This window comes from Manduca sexta, chromosome 7 (genome assembly GCF_014839805.1).
Source record: "Manduca sexta isolate Smith_Timp_Sample1 chromosome 7, JHU_Msex_v1.0, whole genome shotgun sequence".
NCBI classification, from domain to species: domain Eukaryota; kingdom Metazoa; phylum Arthropoda; class Insecta; order Lepidoptera; family Sphingidae; genus Manduca; species Manduca sexta.
The window spans coordinates 12332788-12356200 of record NC_051121.1 but is presented as its reverse complement, the minus strand read 5'-3'; the positions used below and the strand labels follow the sequence as shown (position 1 = coordinate 12356200).

At 42.9% G+C, this 23413-nt stretch overlaps 1 protein-coding gene and 2 non-coding genes across 3 annotated transcripts in view; 2 read left to right on the top strand and 1 right to left on the bottom strand.

The window, feature by feature from the left end:
* LOC115449043 (dynein heavy chain 1, axonemal) overlaps positions 1–21784 on the top strand; it is a 48124-nt gene extending 26340 nt beyond the window's left edge. Inside the window, exons 50-83 of the mRNA XM_037447732.1 lie at positions 130–292; positions 423–592; positions 841–1062; positions 1473–1634; positions 1823–2026; positions 2199–2303; positions 2414–2519; positions 2923–3077; positions 3349–3537; positions 3954–4231; positions 4720–4823; positions 5297–5373; positions 6024–6091; positions 7849–7978; positions 8331–8474; positions 8616–8782; positions 8967–9192; positions 9447–9642; positions 9879–10072; positions 10333–10490; positions 10808–10907; positions 11287–11419; positions 11711–11844; positions 11922–12063; positions 12282–12406; positions 12625–12789; positions 13019–13171; positions 14370–14505; positions 14984–15119; positions 15386–15481; positions 16682–16812; positions 17761–17942; positions 18808–18978; positions 19559–21784. Of these exons, the coding sequence (XP_037303629.1) occupies positions 130–292; positions 423–592; positions 841–1062; positions 1473–1634; positions 1823–2026; positions 2199–2303; positions 2414–2519; positions 2923–3077; positions 3349–3537; positions 3954–4231; positions 4720–4823; positions 5297–5373; positions 6024–6091; positions 7849–7978; positions 8331–8474; positions 8616–8782; positions 8967–9192; positions 9447–9642; positions 9879–10072; positions 10333–10490; positions 10808–10907; positions 11287–11419; positions 11711–11844; positions 11922–12063; positions 12282–12406; positions 12625–12789; positions 13019–13171; positions 14370–14505; positions 14984–15119; positions 15386–15481; positions 16682–16812; positions 17761–17942; positions 18808–18978; positions 19559–19732 (5196 nt within the window). The 3' untranslated portion in view covers positions 19733–21784. The remainder of the gene's footprint in view (positions 1–129; positions 293–422; positions 593–840; positions 1063–1472; positions 1635–1822; positions 2027–2198; positions 2304–2413; positions 2520–2922; positions 3078–3348; positions 3538–3953; positions 4232–4719; positions 4824–5296; positions 5374–6023; positions 6092–7848; positions 7979–8330; positions 8475–8615; positions 8783–8966; positions 9193–9446; positions 9643–9878; positions 10073–10332; positions 10491–10807; positions 10908–11286; positions 11420–11710; positions 11845–11921; positions 12064–12281; positions 12407–12624; positions 12790–13018; positions 13172–14369; positions 14506–14983; positions 15120–15385; positions 15482–16681; positions 16813–17760; positions 17943–18807; positions 18979–19558) is intronic.
* On the bottom strand, positions 4442–4513 carry Trnam-cau. The gene has a single exon. It is a non-coding gene; the product is annotated as a tRNA-Met (tRNA).
* Trnar-ccu lies at positions 17464–17536 on the top strand. Its single transcript has one exon. It is a non-coding gene; the product is annotated as a tRNA-Arg (tRNA).
* Positions 21785–23413: the final 1629 nt, after the last annotated feature.

Here is a 23413-nt window from a genome sequence, read left to right as displayed (position 1 = left end):
AATTAGTTGTATATATTGCAGCCATATAATCCAACTGTGTATTAGGGTTTATAAAGTTCTATTTGGATTTTGCTTTTGCAGGATATTTGGTGTTTTTTTGGTTTCGGTTGAGACGTGTTGTGGTTGCAGCTGCAGGACATGCTGGAGCACTACCTGGCGGAGTACAACCTGTCGTCGACGGCGCCGCTGGAGCTGGTGCTGTTCCCGGACGCGGCGGCGCACCTCTGCCGCGTGGCGCGCATCGTGCGCCAGCCCATGGCCAACGCGCTGCTGCTCGGCATGGGCGGCTCCGGTACCGACACCGCACTCACTCGCACTCATTTGCACTCATTCACACTCGTTTCGGAAGTCGATAAACAAAACATTATGTTCAATTAGACTTGAGTTTATTTGTACTGCTTTAACCATGCCGGTGATTGCAGGTCGTCAGTCACTGTCGCGGCTAGCCGCGTTCATGGCGGAGCTGACGTGTGTGCAGATCGAGATCACCAAGTCGTACGGACAGGCGGAGTGGCGCGAAGACCTCAAGCAGACCATGCTCAAGGCCGGAGCGGAGAACAGGGGTACCGTGTTCTTGTTCTCCGATGCACAGGTATTACATTAATTCACTATGGGGATCAGGACAGTTATAGCCTTATTGATTCGTCTTCTAATGGAAAAGTATAATGTAATTAATTATTGTGCTACTGTGTTTCATAATTCGAGAGATATTAACAAACACCCAGAATACCTCCGTCTCTAAATAAAGATAATTTCATTGGATAAAGGTTGTTTACTGAGGTTATTTAGGTATCATAACACAAGACGTATTTCTAAAATTGAGAGTTATTCCGAAACTAGATAAAGATGGAGTCGTTCCTGGAGGACCTGAACAACATCCTGAGCTCTGGTGACGTGCCCAACATCTACGAGGCGGAGGACCTGGACCGCGTGTACATGTCGGTGCGACACGCGGTCATGGAAATGAACCTGCCGGCCACCAAGACCAACCTGTTCGCGTGCTACCAGCGTCGCGTCAAGACCAACCTGCACATCGTCATCGTCATGAGCCCCATTGGGGAGGTATTTCAGTATTTTATTGAATTACTAAATGTATGGTGTTAGGCAATTTTCACCCATAATAATATTATACACACAGAAGATATAACGCATTGTCACTTTGGCTGGAAGTAGCGTGCATTTTTATTCAAATCTCAAACTAAATACTAGGAACCATCATTGTTTCTATTTTGCCGCCAATAAAGAGTGGTTGAAGAACATCGTACGTGTTGCAAAATTACTGGGCAATATAAAACTTAATATTCTCATGTTACGTTTAGTTCGATTACAATTTATTGCTTAACAAAAACAAAGTTAAGTTTGTTGTTGTTACTGTTTTTAGATCATTACAAGATTTTCTATCAGGCAAATGAAATGAAATCTCACTTTTCAATTACATAAATTATATTAAGTAAAAAGGATTTATGTTGCAGATATTCCGCGCCCGGCTGCGCCAGTTCCCGTCCCTCGTGAACTGCTGCACCATCGACTGGTTCAGCGAATGGCCCAAGACGGCGCTCGAGTCTGTCGCCAACTACTTCTTCCACAACATGCCGCATCTCACCACCACCGACGAAGTCTACGAGTCGATGGTGGTATGAACAGTCATACTTGCTATAATTCACATAGTTTAGAATACGGTATAATGACTGTCATAACAAATAGAGTAAGTATATCGATTTGGATTGACTAATTGTATCTCAGTAGCGCTGTCTCTTTCCCTGTACGTTGTGAATATAAAGTGCAGTAGTGTGCATGTGTGTGTGCGTGTGTGTGTGTGCAGTCGGTGTGCTGCTTCGCGCACCAGAGCGTGGTGGAGGCGAGCGCGCGGTTCCTGGCGCAGCTCAGCCGCCTCAACTACGTCACGCCCATGTCCTACATGGAGATGCTCGCCGCCTACGCAGACATGTTCAAGAAGAAGCAGCGCGACATACAGACGGAGTCCAACGCGCTCAAGACCGGACTCGACAAGCTCAACCAGACCGAGGTAGGCTTATACAAATTTTAAAAGAGTCCATGTTAAACAAGGACGGTTTTAATTGCGGGTAAATGATGTTAGAGATGGCAAAATGTTAGCAGTCATAAATACTAACAACAAGGACAGGAAAGAAAAAGCGTACGACCAAAAAACCATGGCCAACCTTATGTGTGGTTAATAGGTGGAGGTGAAGCAGCTGCAAATCGACCTGGCGGAGCTGAAGCCGATGATGGAGCGCGCCGCCGAGGAGACCAGGAAGGTCATCGAACAGATTGCTATCGACACGGTCAGTATACCTTTACTGCAGCTGAGAAAGAGGAAACGAGCAAGTGGTAATGATAGATTTCACTATTGTTAAAATAATTGTGTTGTGTTATTTTTTCTGACGTTTTGCAGGCGATAGCGGAGGAAGCTCGTATAAAAGTGGAGAAGGAGCAAGCGGTGGCTGAGAAAATGGCCACAGAGACTACAGCCATGGCAGAGGACGCGCAGAGGGATTTAGGTAGTTTTACTGCGGTACAAACTATTAGTAGAATTTTCAGGAATGTTTAAAAGTTTTTTTACGGTTCTGGTCCACTCATTTCGAAATTTATTTAAGCTTTACTCCTCGTACAATCAGCCATAAAACTGGCTTGATCTCTCCGTTTATGTCGGATTGCTGTCTCACCGAGCTGAAGCTGAAAGTGAAGGAATAGAGAGCACATCTGTGCATTGCGAACATACTTGTGCACTATCTCCTGTTTTGTGTGGCTGCCTCCTGTTTAGATTGGCAGTCGTGGCCGAAATTCATCTATGAGGGATTCAATGACACTTTTTTTTCAGTAGGTACTTAATATTTTAACCGCCACTTAAAAGGTAAGAGAGCTGGGTGAGGTAGTGCGGTGTGTGTGTGTGTCTGTGCGCAGACGAGGCGCTGCCGGCGCTGCGCGCGGCGGAGCAGGCGCTGCAGGAGCTCAACCGGAACGACATCGTCGAGGTCAAGGCGATGAAGAAGCCGCCCGGCGGCGTCGTGCTCGTCATCGAGTCGCTCTGCGTCGTGTTCGACATCAAACCCATCAAGGTACGCGCACAACCGGCTCCACCTCTTATGCACACCATGTCTCACACAGAGTAGTACTAATAGAGTATACGGCTTGGTTGTCAATTTAGAGTGGATAGCAAGCAGATGAAAGCTTAAAAATCTCCCAAATATTTTTGCAGCATGGGCTTAAATTAAACGAGTGATCGTCAATGCAATTTACATGCTCCTCTCTCTACGTAGTGATGTACGTCATTGCTTTTGTACAATCAGATAATCTTCTCACGATTCCGTACATGCTCGTTGTGCGCAGGAACCGGGCGCGTCGTTCGGTGAGAAGGTGTTGAACTACTGGAAGCCGGGCTCACAGATGCTCGCCGACCCCACCGCCTTCCTCGACTCGCTCATGAAATACGACAAAGAGTCCATCACCGAGGACATGATCAAGAAACTCAAGAAGTTTGTGCAGAACCCAGACTACGAGCCCACTAAGATCGCTAAGGTGTTGTGTAATTAGAAATAGTTATTATCGACATAAATAATGTGACATCATGTGGTGTGGCTCTGCATTTCTTCGTTATTGGAAGATAACGGTGTGGACTTTCACATCAATAAATTTGTCGTTTTGTTATATAAACATGAGTTAAGTAATATGAGGCTCATATTCACAAACGATGTTTGACCTAAGGAAAAAGTAATGCGGTCTTGCAAAGTTTCTTTCTTATTACTTTCAGAATAACTGCTTTTGCAATATGTAGGCATAGGATAGGATAAGGCGCTGCGGTTGACTAATTTGAGATACGACTTTAGTACGTTGTCAGACAAACAAAAGTTGAATAAACACAAAAATAACAAACTATGAAATCACTATGCGTTTGGGCCCACTGTGTTTTTTGTGGATACGAGTGTGTGTCGCAGGTGTCGAAGGCGTGCATGTCGCTGTGCATGTGGGTGCACGCGATGTATAAGTTCTACCACGTGAACAAGGCGGTGGCGCCGAAGAAGGCGGCGCTGGAGCAGGCCACGCGCGACCTGCGCGCCGTGCAGGCCGTGCTCGCCGCCGCGCAGGACAAGATGCAGGCGCTGCTCGAGGGCATCGCCAAGCTCAACGCCTACCTGCAGGAGAAGGAGGACGAGAAGCGCAAGATGGAGGACGACATCAACCTGTGCCTCGCGCGGATGGACCGCGCCAACAGGTCACGCATTTCAAACATTTACACTTTCATAAACCGTGTAGGTACTCAATATTGCATAAGCTGTTTGTACAGTATATGAAAAAGGTTTTAATTTTTTTTGTAGTCGTCTTTATAAAATTAATGTCAGTAGCATAAATAAAGATAATTATAGATTACATCGTCTATGCCCTATGATCCATTTAATGTATTCAAAAAACAAAAAGTACATTTTAGCAGAGCGTGGTTTCGATCCACGGACCTCTGGGTTATGGGCCCAGCACGCTTCCACTGCGCCACTCTGCTACGGCATACTTTTACAAATGTATTGGGTGGAATCTCAGAAGTTATTATTAGAACTTAAAACATAGTAGATGTAAAACATCAATAAGAGTTTTAGTATTTTTTTTCTAATTGACAATAACACGGAGAAGGTAATCGATTCGAATATATTTCTACTCATTGTCTCCTTCGATGACAGACTGATAGTAAAACATTTTATTTGCGTGCAGGTTGTTGAACGGCCTGTCGAGTGAGCGCGTGCGCTGGATCAAGACCATCAAGGAACTGGACGTGGCCAGCGTCAACCTCATCGGCGACATCCTGCTCAGCGCCTGTCAGTACACACCATACTCACTCATATCGCTCGTTTGCTGCTATTAAGGAGCGTAGTTACCGTCCTAGCAGCTCCGATGTGTATTACTAAGATCAAACCACCGGGATATCAGATTGTATCTATACAATACAATATAAGCATCTATGCTGCGCTCCTGGGCCCCACGAAAATAATAATTGCAGTATAATTCTTATACTGGGTCCGTCTAGAGTGACCTATTCTACTGCTGCCCAGTTTCGTTGATGTGTAATTTTATATATACTGTTGCTTCTCTGTGGCTTGGTAGTATCTCACTTAAGAGATATAGCTATGGGTGTGAATAATAATAAATACATAAATTTCCCAACATTTCAAAATTTTGATAAGAAAATGCCACAGGTGATATCTAAGTTACAATTTCCGCCTATATATTTCCGTAAACATTTGAGTACTGTAAGAACTGACCGCTGACGGTGGCACCGCTCGGTTGTCAGGCGCGGTGGGGTACATCACGCCCTTCACCGACGAGTACCGACGCGAGCTCCTCGCCGAGTGGATCCAACACATGCAGGTCCGACACTATTTTCATTATAGTATTTCTAACATATATCATATAACAGTAAAAAGTAAATAAAAAGTAAATATCTATCATTATCAATTAATAGTCTAATATTGTATCAATCGTTATTATTAAGTTTACGTCACTTACGCGATATCAAATTAATATGATTGATTATCAAGAAGTACTGTCATCCATGTGATAGATGAAAAGAAATGTTAATCTTCATAGTACTGCAATATCAAATATTAAATATTATAACCGCGTGTTACATACATACGCTAAGAATGTTGCACGTCCACGCCGTGGAGACTAACCATCTCAGCATAAAGCATGTTGTGACTCGTGATGTAAGTAGTTGGCGCGTCATGTGCGGACACTAAGACGTACTATACATTTTTTTATTAAAATTGAATGACGAGACGAGCCACTCGCCTGATGGTAAGCGATCCGACCGTGAACAGTACCAACTCCATCATAATTTGGAGTCATAAAGCATTGCGTGACACTCCACTACACTGTTAAGTGGTATAATGAACAATAATTACGCTGATTTTAATATGCTAGTCATTGTGTTCAGATTTCTGGTCGGTATTGTAATGGCCTCGCGTGTGGATAAGGCTTCCTCCGATAGAGCTGTAATGTGTATTGTGTGTGGGCAGGAGGTGGCGGTGCCGCACACGCCGGGCGCCACGCCGCTCTCCATCCTCGGCGACGCTGTACAGATCAGGTCAGTTACTAACATCAGCACTACTGGACTGGTTTACATCTTGATTATTAAAACAAAAACATCACGCCTTTATTTCTGTAGTAGTAGGCAGACATGACAGACATGTGCGTTAAATCCCCTAATGTAATGGCCGACCCTATATCGGTCACAAATTACAAACTATGGATACTGAGCAGCAAGACATAATATTACTTTATTCGGGATTTGAACCCGGGATCACAGAGCGCTGTCGCATCGCGCACGCAATACAACTAATCCGCGAAGGCAGTCAAAGAATCTTTATTTTGGTAATTTTAAAAGTGCATTAGTTTAAGTTTTAGAAAAGCGGCGATAGCCTAGTTGGGTGTGGAACAGACTGCCAAGACGAATGTCCGCAGGTTCAAATCCCAAGGGCACACACCTCTGACTTTCTAAAATCATGTGTGTATTCTTTGTGAATTTATCGTTCGCTTTTACGGTGAAGGAAAACATCGTGAGGAAACCTGCACATCTGAGAAGTTCTCTATAGGAATTTCGAAGGTGTGTGAAGTCTACCAATCCGCACTAGGCCAGCGTGGTGGACTAAGGCCTAATCCCTCTCAGTAGTAGAGGAGCCCCGTGCTCAGCAGTGGGCAAGTATATAATACAGGGCTGATATTATTATTATTAGTTTAAATTGCACCGGTATCTATATATCCATGTATTGTACGGCTGTCTAAAATTGATTCACAAAACTGTACCTTATTACATGCCCAATAAAATAGCCCTCGAAGGGTTGCCTGCAACCACTTGATAGAGTTAAGTGATATAATATATATTATTACCAGGGGATATTTCAATGTTCTTAGAAATAATTAATTCTTTTCAAAATGTATGTTTCTCTGTAGTGTTCAGACGGTTACCTCACAAATGTAATCTAACGCATTGGCGCGGTGTTATCGCTCAATTGTTACAAGATTTATGATTCCCTTGATAAATATGTAAATATTATTACTGTATTTATTGCAATGGTAGCTATAAATAACATCTTTATGACACACTCGACACGATCGATAACTTTATATTAAACTTGTAATAATTTATTATTGTATAACTTATGTCCATTTTTTCTACCCGCCCTTATTTTACGCAGTACAATGTGACTTAGGTGATGTCGCAAAGTACAAAACCGAAACAATTTTAGTGTTATTTTGTCAGGTTGCTATGCATACTATTAATATGTGATACAGGTGGACGCGGTATGACCTATATCAGGTATTAAAATCTATACATATTATTAAACGAAGTGCCTTTTGCTGTCTCTCTGTATCACTTTTCTCGAAATTTTATGAACAGATTTTATTGAAATTTGGTATGAAGTTAGTTAAAGATCCTGGGAAGGTTATAGGGTACTATCCCGAGAAAATATATAGCGGGACGTTTATTCAGAAAAACTCGTTCACGCGGGCGAAGCCGCGAAAAAAGCTAGTGTTGTAAATATTTACAGAACGACTAAGTACCTTTTCAAAACTCCAGTAAAAAAAAAAATACTTGTACAGACAAGTTATTGTTTAGGTGTACATCTCTAATCACATCATTTATGATCGAAATAGCATCATTGTATTTTAGTTACCATCTTATGATCCCTATTCAAAATATATGTATTTATGAATATTGTACAAAATGTATCAAAATATATTCATGAATTAGGTTATTTGTGACTCTGTATCAACAAAGTGCCAGCTGAGAAGCGGTTGCTAGTTGTTAGTTGTTATTTGGTAGTATACTGTTGCGCGCAGGACGTGGCAGATGTACGGGCTGCCGCGCGACCCGCTGTCGGTGGAGTCTGCCGTGCTGATGACCAACTCGCGCCGCTGGCCGCTCATCATCGACCCTCAGACGCAGGCCAACAAGTGGATACGAGCTATGGTACGCACGTTAGACTCAGCACATGAGACTCACCTCAGAAAAGTTGATAAATCGTGGAATTCGGTACCAAATTTTTGGATACCTTTGACTTTTCGCGCACGTAATAATCTGATAAAATCGCTATTGCATCAAATTTCATGTCATTTCTTTAATCGACGCAAGATAATGCACTTACTCGATGGTTATTACGGTACAGTTGGACTCGAAATTAGAGACCAAGCAGAGAGTATGTTTTGTGACGCACAGCAGATTGATACCGGACTGTATTAGGTATACTGTTTGTGCGATGGTCGACCACGGTATACGGGATGGACAGCGTTCTTTACTGAGCAGATTATAAATTATTCTGTAGGGCAAGATTGAGGGTTTGGTGGTGTGCAAGCCGAACGACCGCGACCTACTGCGCAACTTCGAGTCTGCGTTGCGATTCGGCAAACCCATCTTGCTCGAGAACGTGGGCCAGGAGTTGGACCCCGCGCTAGATCCCGTGCTCAAGGTCAGCTAGCTGTCCGCATTGGTTCATTAAAGTTTTCAACAGTCGATGTTTGTCATATTCCTACTGTTACAACTACTTTTAAGATCAAAATATTATTATATCAAGGTTTTGTTGTACTTTAATTACTTGGAGTGTATGCAGCGTCAATACTTTCGCCAAGCTGGGCAGCTCGTTCTGAAGCTGGGCGATTCTTTGATTCCGTACATGCCGGGCTTCCGACTCTACATGACAACCAAGCTGCCCAACCCCAAGTACACGCCAGAGACCTCCGTCAAGGTGCAGATCGTCAATTTCGCCCTGGTACCCAGGTATACTTTATAACTGTCTATTTTGTATCCTATGCAAATTATAATAGTTCACTTAAGGGTAACTGACATTGTTTGCTAACAGAACCTTGGTTACCTTTGTGATATATTTTAGCTTAAGAGTACCCGCAGGTCACGTGTAGTTTGAGAGTAGATGTGAGTAATGTGAGTGTGTAACGTGGTGCAGTGGCCTGGCGGAGCAGCTGCTGTCGATCGTGGTGGCGCAGGAGCGGCCCGACCTGGAGGAGCTGCGCGGCGCGCTCATCGTGTCGCGCGCGCAGATGGCGGCGCAGCTCGCCGACATGCAGGCCGCCATCCTGCACGGCCTCTCGCACTCCGAGGGCTCGCCCGTCGACGACCTGCCGCTCATACTCACGCTGGAGGCCATCAAGATCAAGAGTGCTGAGATACTTGTATGCAATAATTGCATTACAACACTTTTATTGTCGTTGCTTCTTATTACTGCTTATCCACTAGTAATATGTTACGCTTTATTCTACGAATTATATAGTTTTTACCTAACGGGAACATGACATAGACTTACGAATCATTGTATAATCGCCAACAATATTGACCATTATGGGTTGTACTTTATATTTTGGAACCTGTAGTGCAATTGTTTAAATATTAATAAGGTCGTGGTAGCAATGTGTTTGATGATTGTCAGATAAAAGTGGAGGATATGGAGCGCACGACGCTGGAGATCGAGGAGGCGCGCAGCGGGTACGTGCCGGTCGCCAACCGCGGACAGATCCTGTTCTTCTGCCTGTCGGGCATGGCTGGGGTTGACCCCATGTACCAGTACTCGCTCGAGTGGTTTGTCAAGCTGTTTATCAGGAGCATGGCGGAGACTGAACCCAACGGTGAGCATCACTTCAAATTGTTTATAATAAAAAATGTCGAATTAGTAAATCAATTGAAAATATTAAATTATCAACATGATCCAACCCCAGACTTGTGAATATGATGCTGATTTTTGCGAGCACTTTTTAAGTGAAGTTTGATTGTCTCTACAGCATGCGTTAGGCAATAAGTTACAGGTTTTTATTAATTTCGTATGAAAATATTGTCGAACTGTAAGTGGGTGTGTCGCGTGCAGAGGACATACTGGAGCGCGTGGAGACGATAATCGCGCACGTGACGTTCCTGGTGTACGTGAACGTGTGCCGGAGCCTGTTCGAGCGCCACAAGCTGCTGTTCGCGTTCCTCGTGTGCGCGCGCGTGCTGCTCGACCGCGGCGCCATCCGCGCGCACGAGTTCAACTTCCTGCTCAACGGCGCCAAGATCGAGGAGGTCATACTCTGTGAACCTTATGCTAGTTAGTTTAGTTCCTGTGCCCATGAAGGTATCAGGGGGTTTTAGGGCTAATAGGGCGATAGGATATCATCGCTCTAGTGGTAGCATTCGGGTGATCATCGTTTGAAACTAGATCTAGGAGGTCATGAAACTCGGCATTATCACGAGGTTGTAGATGGACTACATCTTTGCTCTAATAAAATAAGTTGATCAAAATGTTTATTTGTCTTTCCTACTTGTTTGTGTTATGTCAATAGGAGCTAGAGAACCCGGACCCGAAGTGGGTATCGGAGCGCATGTGGCTGGACATGCAGCAGCTCGCCACGCTGCCCACCATGAAACAATTTGTTACCGTCGACTTCTTGCAGCAGATCAAGTTCTTCAAGACATTCTATGAGGCGTGGAACCCGCACAAGTACTACTAGCACTACATAGTAATAATACAGCAGTAGTACAAGTAATAGAAATAATTATAACCTGAAGATGATAAGTACATACGTACGACATACATTCTGAAGCAAACGTCGCCTTTCATCGGGTATCATCTAGATAGTTTATTGTCACTCATTGTGACTGATGCCTGTTGTATGCAGATGCATTATATTTCACCGTATACATTTAAGCAGCATTTGTTTATCTTTCGTCTTTAACACTGGTCGTATAGTTTGCTTAGTGTCACTCAGGCTTTCATATAAGTCTGTGTGTAATACTGCAGCGTGTGAGTGGTTGCAGGATGCCATACCCGAAGCCTCTGGACACCCAGCTGGACGTATTCCAGAAGTTATTGGTGTTGAAGTGTATGCGCCCTGATAAGCTGGTGCCGGGGCTGCAAGTGAGTTTCTCTTTTCAATTGACATTTAATTTATGTATGCCTCGGCGCGATGGGACGTATTACTGTGAACCGTGCCTTCATCTAGGGTCTGTTATGCAATAACATTATAATATAATTGAAAGTATAGTTATGAGTACGAATTATGAATTATTTTGAAGCAAAGTTTGTCAATTACGTAGTGTTACCAACGAACTTTGCTTTAAAATTTAATTTAGTTACGGCTTTGCGTGGCCATTAGTGTAGTTTTTTGATTATGATATTGTGCTTTGCTTATTAATTTACCATCCAATTATAAATGTCCGTAGTTATATAAGTAATTGTTAATAGTAATAAGTAATTGTTCGTACTACTAGGTTATTTTATGTGTGTTGTTGTGCAGGACTACGTGGTGTGGGGTCTGGGCGGGCGGTTCGTGGAGCCGCAGCCGGCGGACCTGGCGGCGCTATACGCGGAGTCGGACCCTCTCGCGCCGATCATCTTCGTGCTCTCCGCCGGCACCGACCCCGCCGCAGGTAACACTCGCTGCCCTCCACGACCTGCTAGACTTGGGGATTGTTTCCTCTCCATTACTTCCGTGTGTATCCTCAAGGATGCCAGCTTGCAACGCACCCTCGAATCAACAACTCCAATGTTGTTTCTGTTGGTTTGAAAGTCAGATTTGTGACGTTACATAATTATTAGTATTTTTAGCCTTGTGTAATAAATTGGGACTTATTTTTCTTTGAATTTTTCTTACCTTGTAATATTTTTATTGGAAATGACATTGTATAATATGAGTTAATTTATTTTAATCAAACATGCAGACCTGATGAAATTCGCGGAGAAGATGAAGATGAACAAGCGTTTTGAAAGCATATCGTTGGGGCAGGGACAGGGGCCGCTCGCCGAGGCCATGATGAAGGTCGGCTGCGATTTCGGCAACTGGGTCTTCTTCCAGGTATTAGCATTTAGTTGGTGTTTTGCCCACTTTTAACTTCGATTATCCCACTTCGATGTGTGTTTCGATTGCGTCAGAACTGCCACCTGTCTCCGTCGTGGATGCCGGTGCTGGAGCTGAACGTGGAGCACATCTCGCCGGAGCACGTGCACAAGGACTTCCGTCTATGGCTCACCTCCATACCCTCGCCACACTTCCCCGTCGCGCTGCTGCAGAACGGTACCTTTATCCCGCACCGGTAGCTTAGAACAATGAACAAACAAATCTACTATTGAGAAATAACAGGGCAAGTGCTACTTTTTTAGATTGTTGTCGAAGTTCATAAAAGACTGCTTCCTGTTTTGTTACTCAGTTGATTATCCCATAATCAAAGTAATCACAGATGAAGAAGAACTTTGATACCAACTGTTGCTTGATTCGCTACGTGTATGGTGCAGGGTACAAGATGACGGTGGAGCCGCCGCGCGGCATCAAAGCCAACTTGCTGAAGGCGTACATGAACCAGGTGCCGGACTTCGTCGATTACTTCAACTCCACTGACGCGAAAGTGCCCAATTTCAAGGTAAAAACTCATTTTTAATGTTTGTTTTTTATGGTAGTTATCGATATAATTTGTTTGTCGAAATAGATTATATTGATATTCATTGGTATGAATTTCATCGACAAGTTTATAGATGCTAAATGTTACTCTAGGTTCCGCTATCCATTACTTGTTTACTGTGCTACACCATAATATTATCACGATGGTCCTTCGAGCTTGTTTGATGTTTTGTGATGCAGTGGTTGTTGTTCTCGCTGTGTCTGTTCCACGGTGTGGTGCTGGAGCGGCGCAAGTTCGGTCCGCTGGGGTTCAACATCCCGTACGAGTTCACCGACGGCGACCTGCGCATCTGCATCTCGCAGCTCCACATGTTCCTCAACGAGTACACCGAGGTGCCGCTCAGGGTGAGTCATCAACAGTAAGATAGACATCATTCATTAGTCTTTGAAGTATTACTGCTGAGTTAAATTGTAAACAAATTTACATAGAATCATAAACAAAATAGTGAAAACTAATAAACCAGAATCAGTCGGTAGTTACTCGGGAAAGTAAACGAGGGGGGTAGGTTCAAGTGAGAAAGAAGGTGGGATAGGCAAGGGGAGCGAGGAGTATCGGGCTGGTTGTCGGGCGCAGATGCTGACGTACACGGCGGGGCACATCAACTACGGCGGGCGCGTGACGGACGACTGGGACCGGCGCTGCCTGCTGTGCCTGCTCGGCGACTACTACGCGCCCGCCGTGCTCAGCGAGCGCGCAGTCTTCGACGAGTCCGGCGCCTACAAGCAGGTACACACGACTTATTATTATACATTGCGCATATGTACTAGCGCGTCTCAGAAATCTATGTTAATTCGTTATCACTTTGAAAACAGTTAGGCGTTTATTAATGTTTTTTGTTAACCAACAGATTCCACCCAATTACTAGTTTTAAGATTTTTGTATTAGCTAAGTACTCAAGTTGTGCTGATCAAGCATGCTTGCCTTGTTCTATTGATACATCACTCTTACTCTTATCGCGGGACAATAGCCGAATAAAGCTTTTCCTGCACCTGATTCATCATCACAGCCACAGGAAGTCCACTGCTGAACATAGGCCTCCCCCAAGGATCTCCACGTCGACCTGTTGGAAGCGGCCTGCATCCAGCGACTTCCTGCGACCTTAGCCAGGTCGACCGTCCACGTTGTAGGCGGGCGTCCGACATTTCTCTTGCCTGTACGTGGCCTCCACTCGAGAACCTTTCGACCCCAACGGCCATCGGTTCTTCGAGCTATATGCCCGGCCCACTGCCACTTCAACTTGCTAATCCTATGGGCTATGTCGGTAACCTTTGTTCTCCTACGAATCTCCTCATTTCTGATTCGATCTCGTAGGGAAATACCGAGCATAGCCCTCTCCATAACTCGTTGAGTGACCTTGAGCCTCCTAATGAAGCCCATAGTGAGAGGCCGCGTCTCGGTGCCGTATGTTATCACTGGTAACACACAACTATCGAAGACTTTCGATTTAAGGCACTGAGGTATTTTGGACGAGAAGACGTTGCGAAGTTTCCCGAACGCTGCCCAACCGAGTTGGTTTCGACGATTGACCTTTCTCTCGAAGTTGGACCTGCCTAGCCGGACCACTTGTCGTAAATAGACATATTCGTCTACAACTTCGAGAGTCGAGCCCCCAACTCCGATGGGAGTGGGCACAACATGGACATTCGACATGATCTTCGTGTTGTCAATGTTCATTTTAAGACCCACTTGTTGGGAGACTCGATGAAGGTCTTCGAGCATAGTGCTAAGGTCTTCCAGCGATTTTGCCCAGACTACAATATCGTCGGCAAATCGAAGGTGAGTGAAAGAGTTTGAAGGCGTTTTCCAGCGCGGCAGTGAATAGTTTCGGAGATATAACATCTCCCTGTCTCACGCCTCTCTGTAGCGGAATAGCCTTCGTGCTTTGATCTTGTACTCGGACCGACATGGTGTGTGTGTGTCGCAGCAACCGGCGTCATCGTCAGTGGAGGACTACACGCGGTACATCCGCACGCTGCCGCTCAACGACGACCCCTCGCTGTTCGGGCTGCACACCAACGCCAACATCAGCTACGCTATGTCGGAGACCAACACGTGTCTCAGTGAGTCATTATTGTTATTACAAGGGCAAATGTATGTAGCAAACGAAACTGATACTAATCCTTACAATGTTGGGCTTGGATGTTAAAATATTAAATTGGTGTTAGTATTTTAAGTAGATCTACTTTTATTACCAAAATATTATATTATTCTGCTGATTTAGCAATATAAGAGTTGCGATTTAAGATATTTAGTAAAAGTATGGTAATTCAGGCGTTTTATACAAAACAACATCTAAAGATTTATTTTGGTAAGTATATGGAAAGAATTAAATCCCCCAAAAACTTTAAAAGCTAAGTTTAAAAACTATAAACTATTAAAAATATTTTCATCAGATTGAATACTTTTTGATTTTTACTTCTCATACATGTCCATTTGAAGTCAGAATTCTTCAATAGCAGGGTTACAACGACCAGTGTATTAGGTAGTTATAGCGTGTATTCGATACCCGGTGTGTGAGGTGTGGTTCTGCTCGTGCAGGCACGCTGCGCGAGCTGCAGCCGCGCGAGGCGGCGGGCGGCGGCGGCGCGGGTGCCGAGCACTCCACCGAGCGCGCCGCGCACGCCGTGCTCGCGCAGCTGCCGCCCGCGCTCGACCTGCGACACATCGCGCTCACGTAACCACACCGCACCACCACCAGCCACTGTACATGTCACTGTACACGTCACTGTACACATACACTCCACCTTTAGTGTAAATTATGTCCGAAGTAATATTTTGTTAGTTGTGGTCTGTAACTGAGTAGTTTGATTCTAGTGTTTGCCTTCTTTTGTTCTTAACGTACCCACTGGCGATCCAAAAAAATAAATAAATACACAACACAACCATACATTCGTTGTCTAAATGAAAATTTTATTGTAAAGTAGTCCGATGTGTTCCCAGGTACCCAGTGTCGTACAAGGAGTCGTTGAACACGGTGCTCATTCAGGAAGCCATCAGGTACAACCGCCTGCTCGGCATCATCAACAACTCGCTACGGTGAGTGCCAACATTATTGTACAATAATATGAACCATCAAATATACGGAACTAGGGTCACAATAGATGAAAGTTCTGGCTCGACTCAGGAATTGTGAATAGAGGCTCGTTTCATACATATGTGTAAAATTAATAATTATTATTATTTTTACCAAATACATGTGTACTACATTTTAAAGAACTATCAAAGAGACAATCTAGTGTCGCAATTCTATGCCATAGTCCTAGCCTTGTATAGAATTAATTATTCATGGCTCCTTAACATACCTACAATGTAATCAATTTATAGCGTAAAAGTACGCAAAGTTTAAAATAAAATTGTTTACAATAAAATGATAGCAAGTTAAATCGCACTAATATTTAAGTAATTTGTCAAAAGCTTTTTCAATCTACATTTTTATAAGTTACAATACTTTGAGCTTTTATTAAATAAATATTATTCTTTGTTCGCGAATCGCGGGTGTTACAGCTGCCGATTGCGTGTTGTGACATCATTTTAACATTTCGCTCAAGTTAAACGAGAATAACGCGATAATTATTTTCAAGAGATACAAGATTATATTTTGAAATATGTGACGTTTTCTTTCAACAAGTTCGTATATGCAGTGTAGTCTACATCAAGCAAACTTTAATAATGCGATCTTTTAGACACGATGTATTTCTTGTCTAACGTTAATAAAACAGTGGCACATATTAGTAAACTAGCGACCCGCCCCGGCTTCGCACGGGTGCACTGCTGATACTAAATACACTACAGAAAAACTATGAACATTGTATATAAAAACATAGCGGCCCGCTCTGGCTTCGCACGGGTATAACATAACAAAATAACAGTATTTCTCCACTATTTCATGGATGTTATTATTATACATATAAACCTTCCACTTGAATCACTCTATCTATTAAAAAAAAACGCATCGAAATCCGTTGCGTAGTTTTAAAGATTTAAGCATACATAGGGACAGAGAAAGCCGCTTTGTTTTATACTATGTAGTGATAATTACGTAAGGGTGTTGCGTTCCTGGATCAGCTTGTGTATATTCAGTTCCAACAGCCCGACACATTTGTGTCGACTGTCGAGAAGTAATCATCTCTCGTCAGTCGACATTCTATTGGACCCCCACTCCACTTACCATCAAGTGTAGTGGAGTCACTTCTCCGTGGTACATAAAGAAATAGCAGAAGGTTGTTCTGTGTGCAGGGACCTGCTGAAGGCGCTGAAAGGTCTGGTGGTGATGTCGGAGGCGCTGGAGAGCATGGCCAACAGCATGGCGCGCAACGCCGTGCCGCTCATGTGGAGCTCCAAGGCGTACCCTTCGCTCAAGCCGCTCGGTCAGTACACGCTGGACACCGCTTTACATTAGACAACTAACATTGTAGAAATATACATATGGGAGCGTCGTTTTAGGTACTTTTATGTATACAAAGCCCCGGTTCATCCGCAGTAGTGCCACTGATTCGGGAAAAAACAAACGCAGTAAAAGCTTTGTGTAGGTGTTTTGTTTTGTGAGGTTAATGTTAAACCCTTACAACCGTACCTTTATTAATTTTTAATATCTTTTACTAAGTAATTCTCCCGTTTGCCGTATTTTTGTTATAAAAATAGTTAATGTTACATCGTGTGAATTGGATAGTATCACCGTTATTTACTTAGGCGACGTGTTGCTACTACACCTCGTAATTGTAAGATACAGTGAGTAATAATTTGGTTGGAAGCTAGTTTGAGCCTCTGAGAGCGGCGCCGATACATAACATACGTACTAGCAGTAACATCTGCATACTGTTACTGCTAGTTCTGCTCCTCGGTCTGCATGCTTTATTTATGGCTGAGTGTCATTTGTTTATATCCAGGCCAATCTAATTTCTAGTTGATTTTTTAAAGAAGGAATTGGTGTCTTATGTAAACTGCTCTCATTTTTAAGAACAATAGTTTAGTATAGTATTTTGTGCAATTGACGATTGATTTGAACCGCTGCCTTCATAGCCCCTGTGGCCTAATGGATAAGGCATCGGCCTCCTAAGCCGGGGATTGTGGGTTCGAGTCCCACCAGGGGTAATCAAAATTGTCATAATAAGTTTTGTTTGCAATCTTTTTCTGCTGTATTATTTTTAATAGATGCTAAAATATATTTATAAGTACACTTAATGTTTTGGTTTTGAGTTATTTGGTGCATCAATCAGATAGTTTTAATTTTGATGATAGTCGACAACGTTATTTCCTATGCTATAAAATTATTCAATCGTCCAGTATAATTTGATTCTTGCGTATTGTCGGCACAGCGGCGTGGGTGAAGGACCTGTGCCTGCGCGTGCAGTTCATGCAGGGCTGGGCGGACACCGGCATCCCCAAGGTGTTCTGGATCTCGGGCTTCTACTTCCCGCAGGCGTTCCTCACCGGCGCGCTCCAGAACTACGCCAGGAAACACGTCATCGCCATCGACACCATCTCCTACGCGTTTGAGGTATTGAAATAGAAAAAGTTTTTTTCGTGACAAATTTGGATACTATGAAGACGGCTATCTTCGAAACGTTGAGAGTAAAATTTAAACAAATTTGTTGCGGAAAAGTCCGTAAAGTAGTTTTACGTCAATGTCAATTATGAGCCGTGTTATTAGTTTTGTTTTCACATACGTACTCGTGCAAAATGACTCCACTGCATCTGACAGTTACACTGGAGTCTAGAGCATCGACTGACGAGATTTGATTATACCTCGCTAGTCGCCACAATTATCTCGGCCTGGTGGATGTATTTAAAAGTTTCAAATATAAAAGGTTTTTTTTAAATAAATATAGCGCTTTGAACGTATGTATGTACATATGTAGTATTGTGTAGGGTTAATGTTTAAGTCTATTGAACCGGTTCTGAGAATTCATTAAAGAGCTGACTGCCGCTAAGTGTAACCTTATCGTCCTCACGTATAATGAGAAAGTTTGAACAAGTTTTCATTCTATTGTTTTCCATGTTTGTTTCAAGTTAGATTGCTAATATTTTTTTATATCGATACTTTTAAGTTGTAGTCAGTTAGTGTCGCAGCGTTGGGAGGGCGCATTAGAGCATTTTAGGAAGGTGATAAAATGACTAAAATAAAAACTTTTAATAATTAAGACTTTGGCACATCTTATTTTGCCATTTAGTAGTTTGGGGTGTGGCGCTTGTTTTTTGTTGAAATAGGGCCTTTGTTTTTTTGGATCGAATTTATGGATCAGTCAATACCTTACGCTCCGCTACTATACTACTAATTGCTTTCGGTATTTGGAGTCGATACTAGTGAAGTATCGGCGGCGTGTAGCGCGTAGTGTAGCGCTAATGTGTCGGCGGTGGTGCAGCCGCTGGCGAGCGCGCCGCTGAAGAAGCCGGAGGACGGCTGCTGCGTGCGCGGCCTGTTCCTCGAGGGCGCGCGCTGGAACTCGGGCGACATGACGCTCGAGGAGAGCCGCCCCAAGGAGCTGCACACCGAGATGGCCATCATCTACATGAAGCCCGAGCAGGGGCACAAGGTCACAGCATATGTTCTATTATTCCCTTAAAAATTACCAGAAGTACAAAATACTTTAGTTATATTTTTCAGCCCTTAATTTATTTTTATTTCTTACAAGCCAATAGCTTCGCAGTCGACTATCTCGGTAGCTTAGGTTTACTTATTGCGTACAACGACGACTGACCTGATGTCCGGATTCGAATCCCGGGTCAAGTAAAGTGGTATTGGGTATTACTACTTAGCATCAGTCTGGACTCTAGAACGTGCTCGGTAAGTGGTAATAGGCCCACACTCTATTTACGTGGGACTAAACATAGCCGACGAAATATGCGTGTGATACACCTCTCCCTTCTCCTGAAAATGAAAAAGGCATGATGCTCTCTAAGTTTGTAGGTATGCTGCCAACACATCGGCCACTAAAAGTACTGTAATTAAAGATGGTCAGTGGCACTTCAAGTGGTGGAGTTCAGCGAGACGCTATGAAAAATTATCTAAAAAAAAAAATATTCCACTACAATATCTCTTTTCGTGTTGTGAAGATTAAAATAGACTTTTAGTAGTCGTGAGGTAGTATGATGTTGATGCAAGCGTACGCGCAGGTGGCGCAGGGCGTGTACATGTGCCCCGCGTACAAGACGCTGGTGCGCGCGGGCACGCTGTCCACCACCGGACACTCCACCAACTACGTCATGACCATCGAGCTCCCCACGCACAAGCCGCAGCCGCACTGGATCAAGCGCGGCGTCGCGCTCTTCTGCGCGCTCGACTACTGACACACGGCCGGCATAATAAATTATTTACATCGCTTGTCTTGTGCTTTGAGTGTTGGAACGTTACCTATACACCCGGCTTTGAACAGACTGGCATAATAGTGCCGACTGGCGATAAACAAACATCTCTCGGCAGTCGACACTCTGGACCTCTCTCCGCCTACCGTCAGCTGCAGTGGGGTCGTGCCTGTGTACAAAAATAATGGAATGTCCAAGTAAGGAACAACGGTTAAATAAATGTTCAATCCATTCCGTCTGGAAAATAGTCTGAAAATAAAGTTGAGAATTATAAAATGGATACAAAACTTAAAGAATTGCAACATAGTCCGAGTCTCATTACTGCAGAGGCGAGCTAATATCGTTAGCTGCTGGTCGGCTGACCCCTCCCCTCCCCTTTCTCCTTTATCCCTCTCCTGATCCGAGCGAGTTTTTTTTCCAATTGCACCGCAGCCGACACGCTCATTCCATTTCCGATTACCTTTCCGATTAAAAATTAATATCTTCATTCACCATTTTCTGTTTCTGAACGTCGCGCCGAAGACAAGTAGATACCTAGCTATGATCAACGAAGTTAATAATTAGAGCCACATCTGTGACGTGGAAACGTGTGCTGTTGTGTAATCTGGTGAAATTGTTAGTTTGATTCTCAGGTTGAGGAATCTATGAAGGCAAATGCTAGATTTACTAAAGAATAGATGTCAAGGACTAACAGGCGCGTAGTGTCAATTTGTCCACAGTATCGTTATGGTGAACACGCTAGAGGCACAGCACATTCTGGTTGCCTTTATTTTGTGTCATAAATACAAGTTATCCATTTAGAATTTGATTCGAGTAGGACACCGTGTGTTTTCTCTACAAAAGACAAGGCAGGAAGGACTTCAATCTGTTCGGACTGTGGATCTGCTGCAGACTGTTCTAGATGATCCATCAGAAGACTTGCTAACGCACCGTAAGTTATGGTTAAATTAGTGATACCTATGCAAAACAAGAGACGACAGCAACGTAGAGCTTCGTGTATATTGCGTTCGTAGATGTATTCAGTCTCTAATCTATTTTTACTGCGACTATCGGGAAATCTAGTCCAAGTTATGAAGCCAAATCTACATTTATATTTTTTTAAAAATTGTTTTTAATCCCGCGTTGTCTAAGTAAACAACTGTAATATCAAACTAATTAATAATCACGCGTGTGTGCGGGCACAGGGGTCCGAACAGAAAACAGTTAATTCTGCGAATCGTGTTTACCCTTAATTCGTAAACACTCACCTAATCAACAGCTTTAAAAGGATCCCGCTGATTTTACACTCGATTTATTTTTAAAATAAGGTTTTTGTTTATCATAGACTAAGCAAATTAATAGATTAGAGGAGTTCTAGAAACGTCGGAGCGGGTTAAGCAAGGTTTCGGTTAAGTAAATCAAAGTGTTACGGCCCAATAAAATGTACATCAATTGCCTGGAATTACGATTTGAGACTGAAGCGGTAACACACTGGCCTCCCTCACTTGAGAAATCCGTATACAAATATAAAATAGCCGGCCAATTCCCTGCCTCGAGTTTCGATGTCTAGTTAGGGTAAGCATTTATGTCAATCAGATTTGTAAGTTATATTGTGGTCAAGCGTGGGCGCTCTTTGATTTGTAATGTGATGTGTAAGCGTGTATTCGATTACTTGTATATGTAGTGTCAACTTCGATGGAGTTAGTTACAAAGAGACTTATGACTTTAGAAATTTTATATATCTGTTCTGTTATAGAAACCCAAATTACGTAACATGTGATTCAAGTAAAAAAGCAATAATAAAATTAACACCTGAATAATTATTAATACTGAGCACACCTCAAAAAGTCAGTTTGCCTGAGGGCCCTGGCCAAACACCGCCTATTTAAAAATCCCGTGTAGATGTGATTTAATTAAACAATCTCGCTATAAGGATTGAAACAACAGCGCTGTTTTGAGTTAGTGTTGTTTTTGAGAAAAGGGCATTGGTTCCGGGTGGGCCCGGGGACGCGGTCCTTACCTGTAGATATCTACTGTAAATACTTCCGTATTGTACGTTTTGTTAGAGCTAACTCAATAACATCGGATTAATTGATATACTGAGAGACATTTTAGAGAATAATCAGTACTACAAAGATCTATTGTTAAAAAATACAACGTTAAACTAGCCTTGATTGGCTGTTAATATCCAAAAAATTTACTTAGTTAAAAATAGATTAATTTATTGTTCGACCTTTAAAGCTGATTTTTCTATCATGAAATAAGGTATTCGTCGGATAAATACAACACAAAAATAATTTCGTAATGGCTGTCTATGTATTAGTGGTGTTAAATATTGATTTACAAAATAACGATGCAATTGATTACACTTATCATGTTTTTGATTACTAATACAATTGTTATATAATTTTCCTAAAGATATTATGACAACAAAAAAAAACTTCTAAATTGTGAACATACTTGACTTTTTAAAATTTTCTTTGAGATCACAAAGTGATTAACCCGATGTTGTAGTCAATATATACTTACTGTATACCCAAAACAAAATATATCCTACGTTTAATTAATAAAAAAAAAATGATGATTTTATTATGATGATGTTAGTGTTTATGTTGGTATGGAATTAGATTTACCTGCAGGTAATTACGTGATAAAAGCTCGATTACCAGCGTGTGCTAGCAATTAGCCCTGGAAGCTCCGGTGTTTTTCACCGAAGGTTCCATTAGTGGGATTGCGTGTGCCGCGACCTTTCTCGCAATTAAAAAAATGTGTTTGTAAAGTGAATCGTGTAATTGACGGTTGAGTTACACCGAGCGAGCTGCTGAGGGGACAGTTGTTGTCATTCGTTAATGTTAGTCTTGGTTGCTTTCGACTGGTTGGTCAGTGCGAATATAATTTTGGTAATATTTTTTTATTTCAAGATGGGTAAGTACAATATTTTTAGAGATCAACAACGAAACCTATAGTAATTCGGATGTAAGGTTAAATGTCGGCATGTAGTAATGTTGTCATTTTAAATCCACTTTGTTGCTGTCCCTGACTAGGTGTACCTACTGGCATGATAGCTCGCACTATCAAGTTATTTAACGATCGTTATTAAGGCCGTTGGGGTCGAAAGGTTCTAGAGTGGAGGCCACGTACAGGCAAGAGAAATGTCGGACGCCCGCCTACAACGTGGACGGTCGACCTGGCTAAGGTCGCAGGAAGTCGCTGGATGCAGGCCGCTTCCAACAGGTCGACGTGGAGATCCTTGGGGGAGGCCTATGTTCAGCAGTGGACTTCCTGTGGCTGAGATGATGATTAAGTTATTATTATTTATTAAGGTATCGTGAATTAGTATACCACGAAACGCGACTCTCACCAAGTCAACGCACCCTTACTCTCTCAGCTGAAAAAATATCTTTTCCCCGTTTTTAATTTAGTTATAACTAAAATAGATAAATCTAAACTATCGAATGGAAAGAACAAACTGTTTGTCGGAAGGTCAGCATTATAATTTAATGCACCCCATGACATTACTTAATGCTTCTTATTGCAATAGATTACTTAGACACGGGTCTCCTCCTCTACTTAGAGGGATTAGGCCTTACTCCACCATGCTGGCTTAGTGCGGATTGGTAGACTTCACACACCTTCATATTCCTATAGAGTACTTCACAGGTATGCAGGTTTCCTCACAGTGTTTTC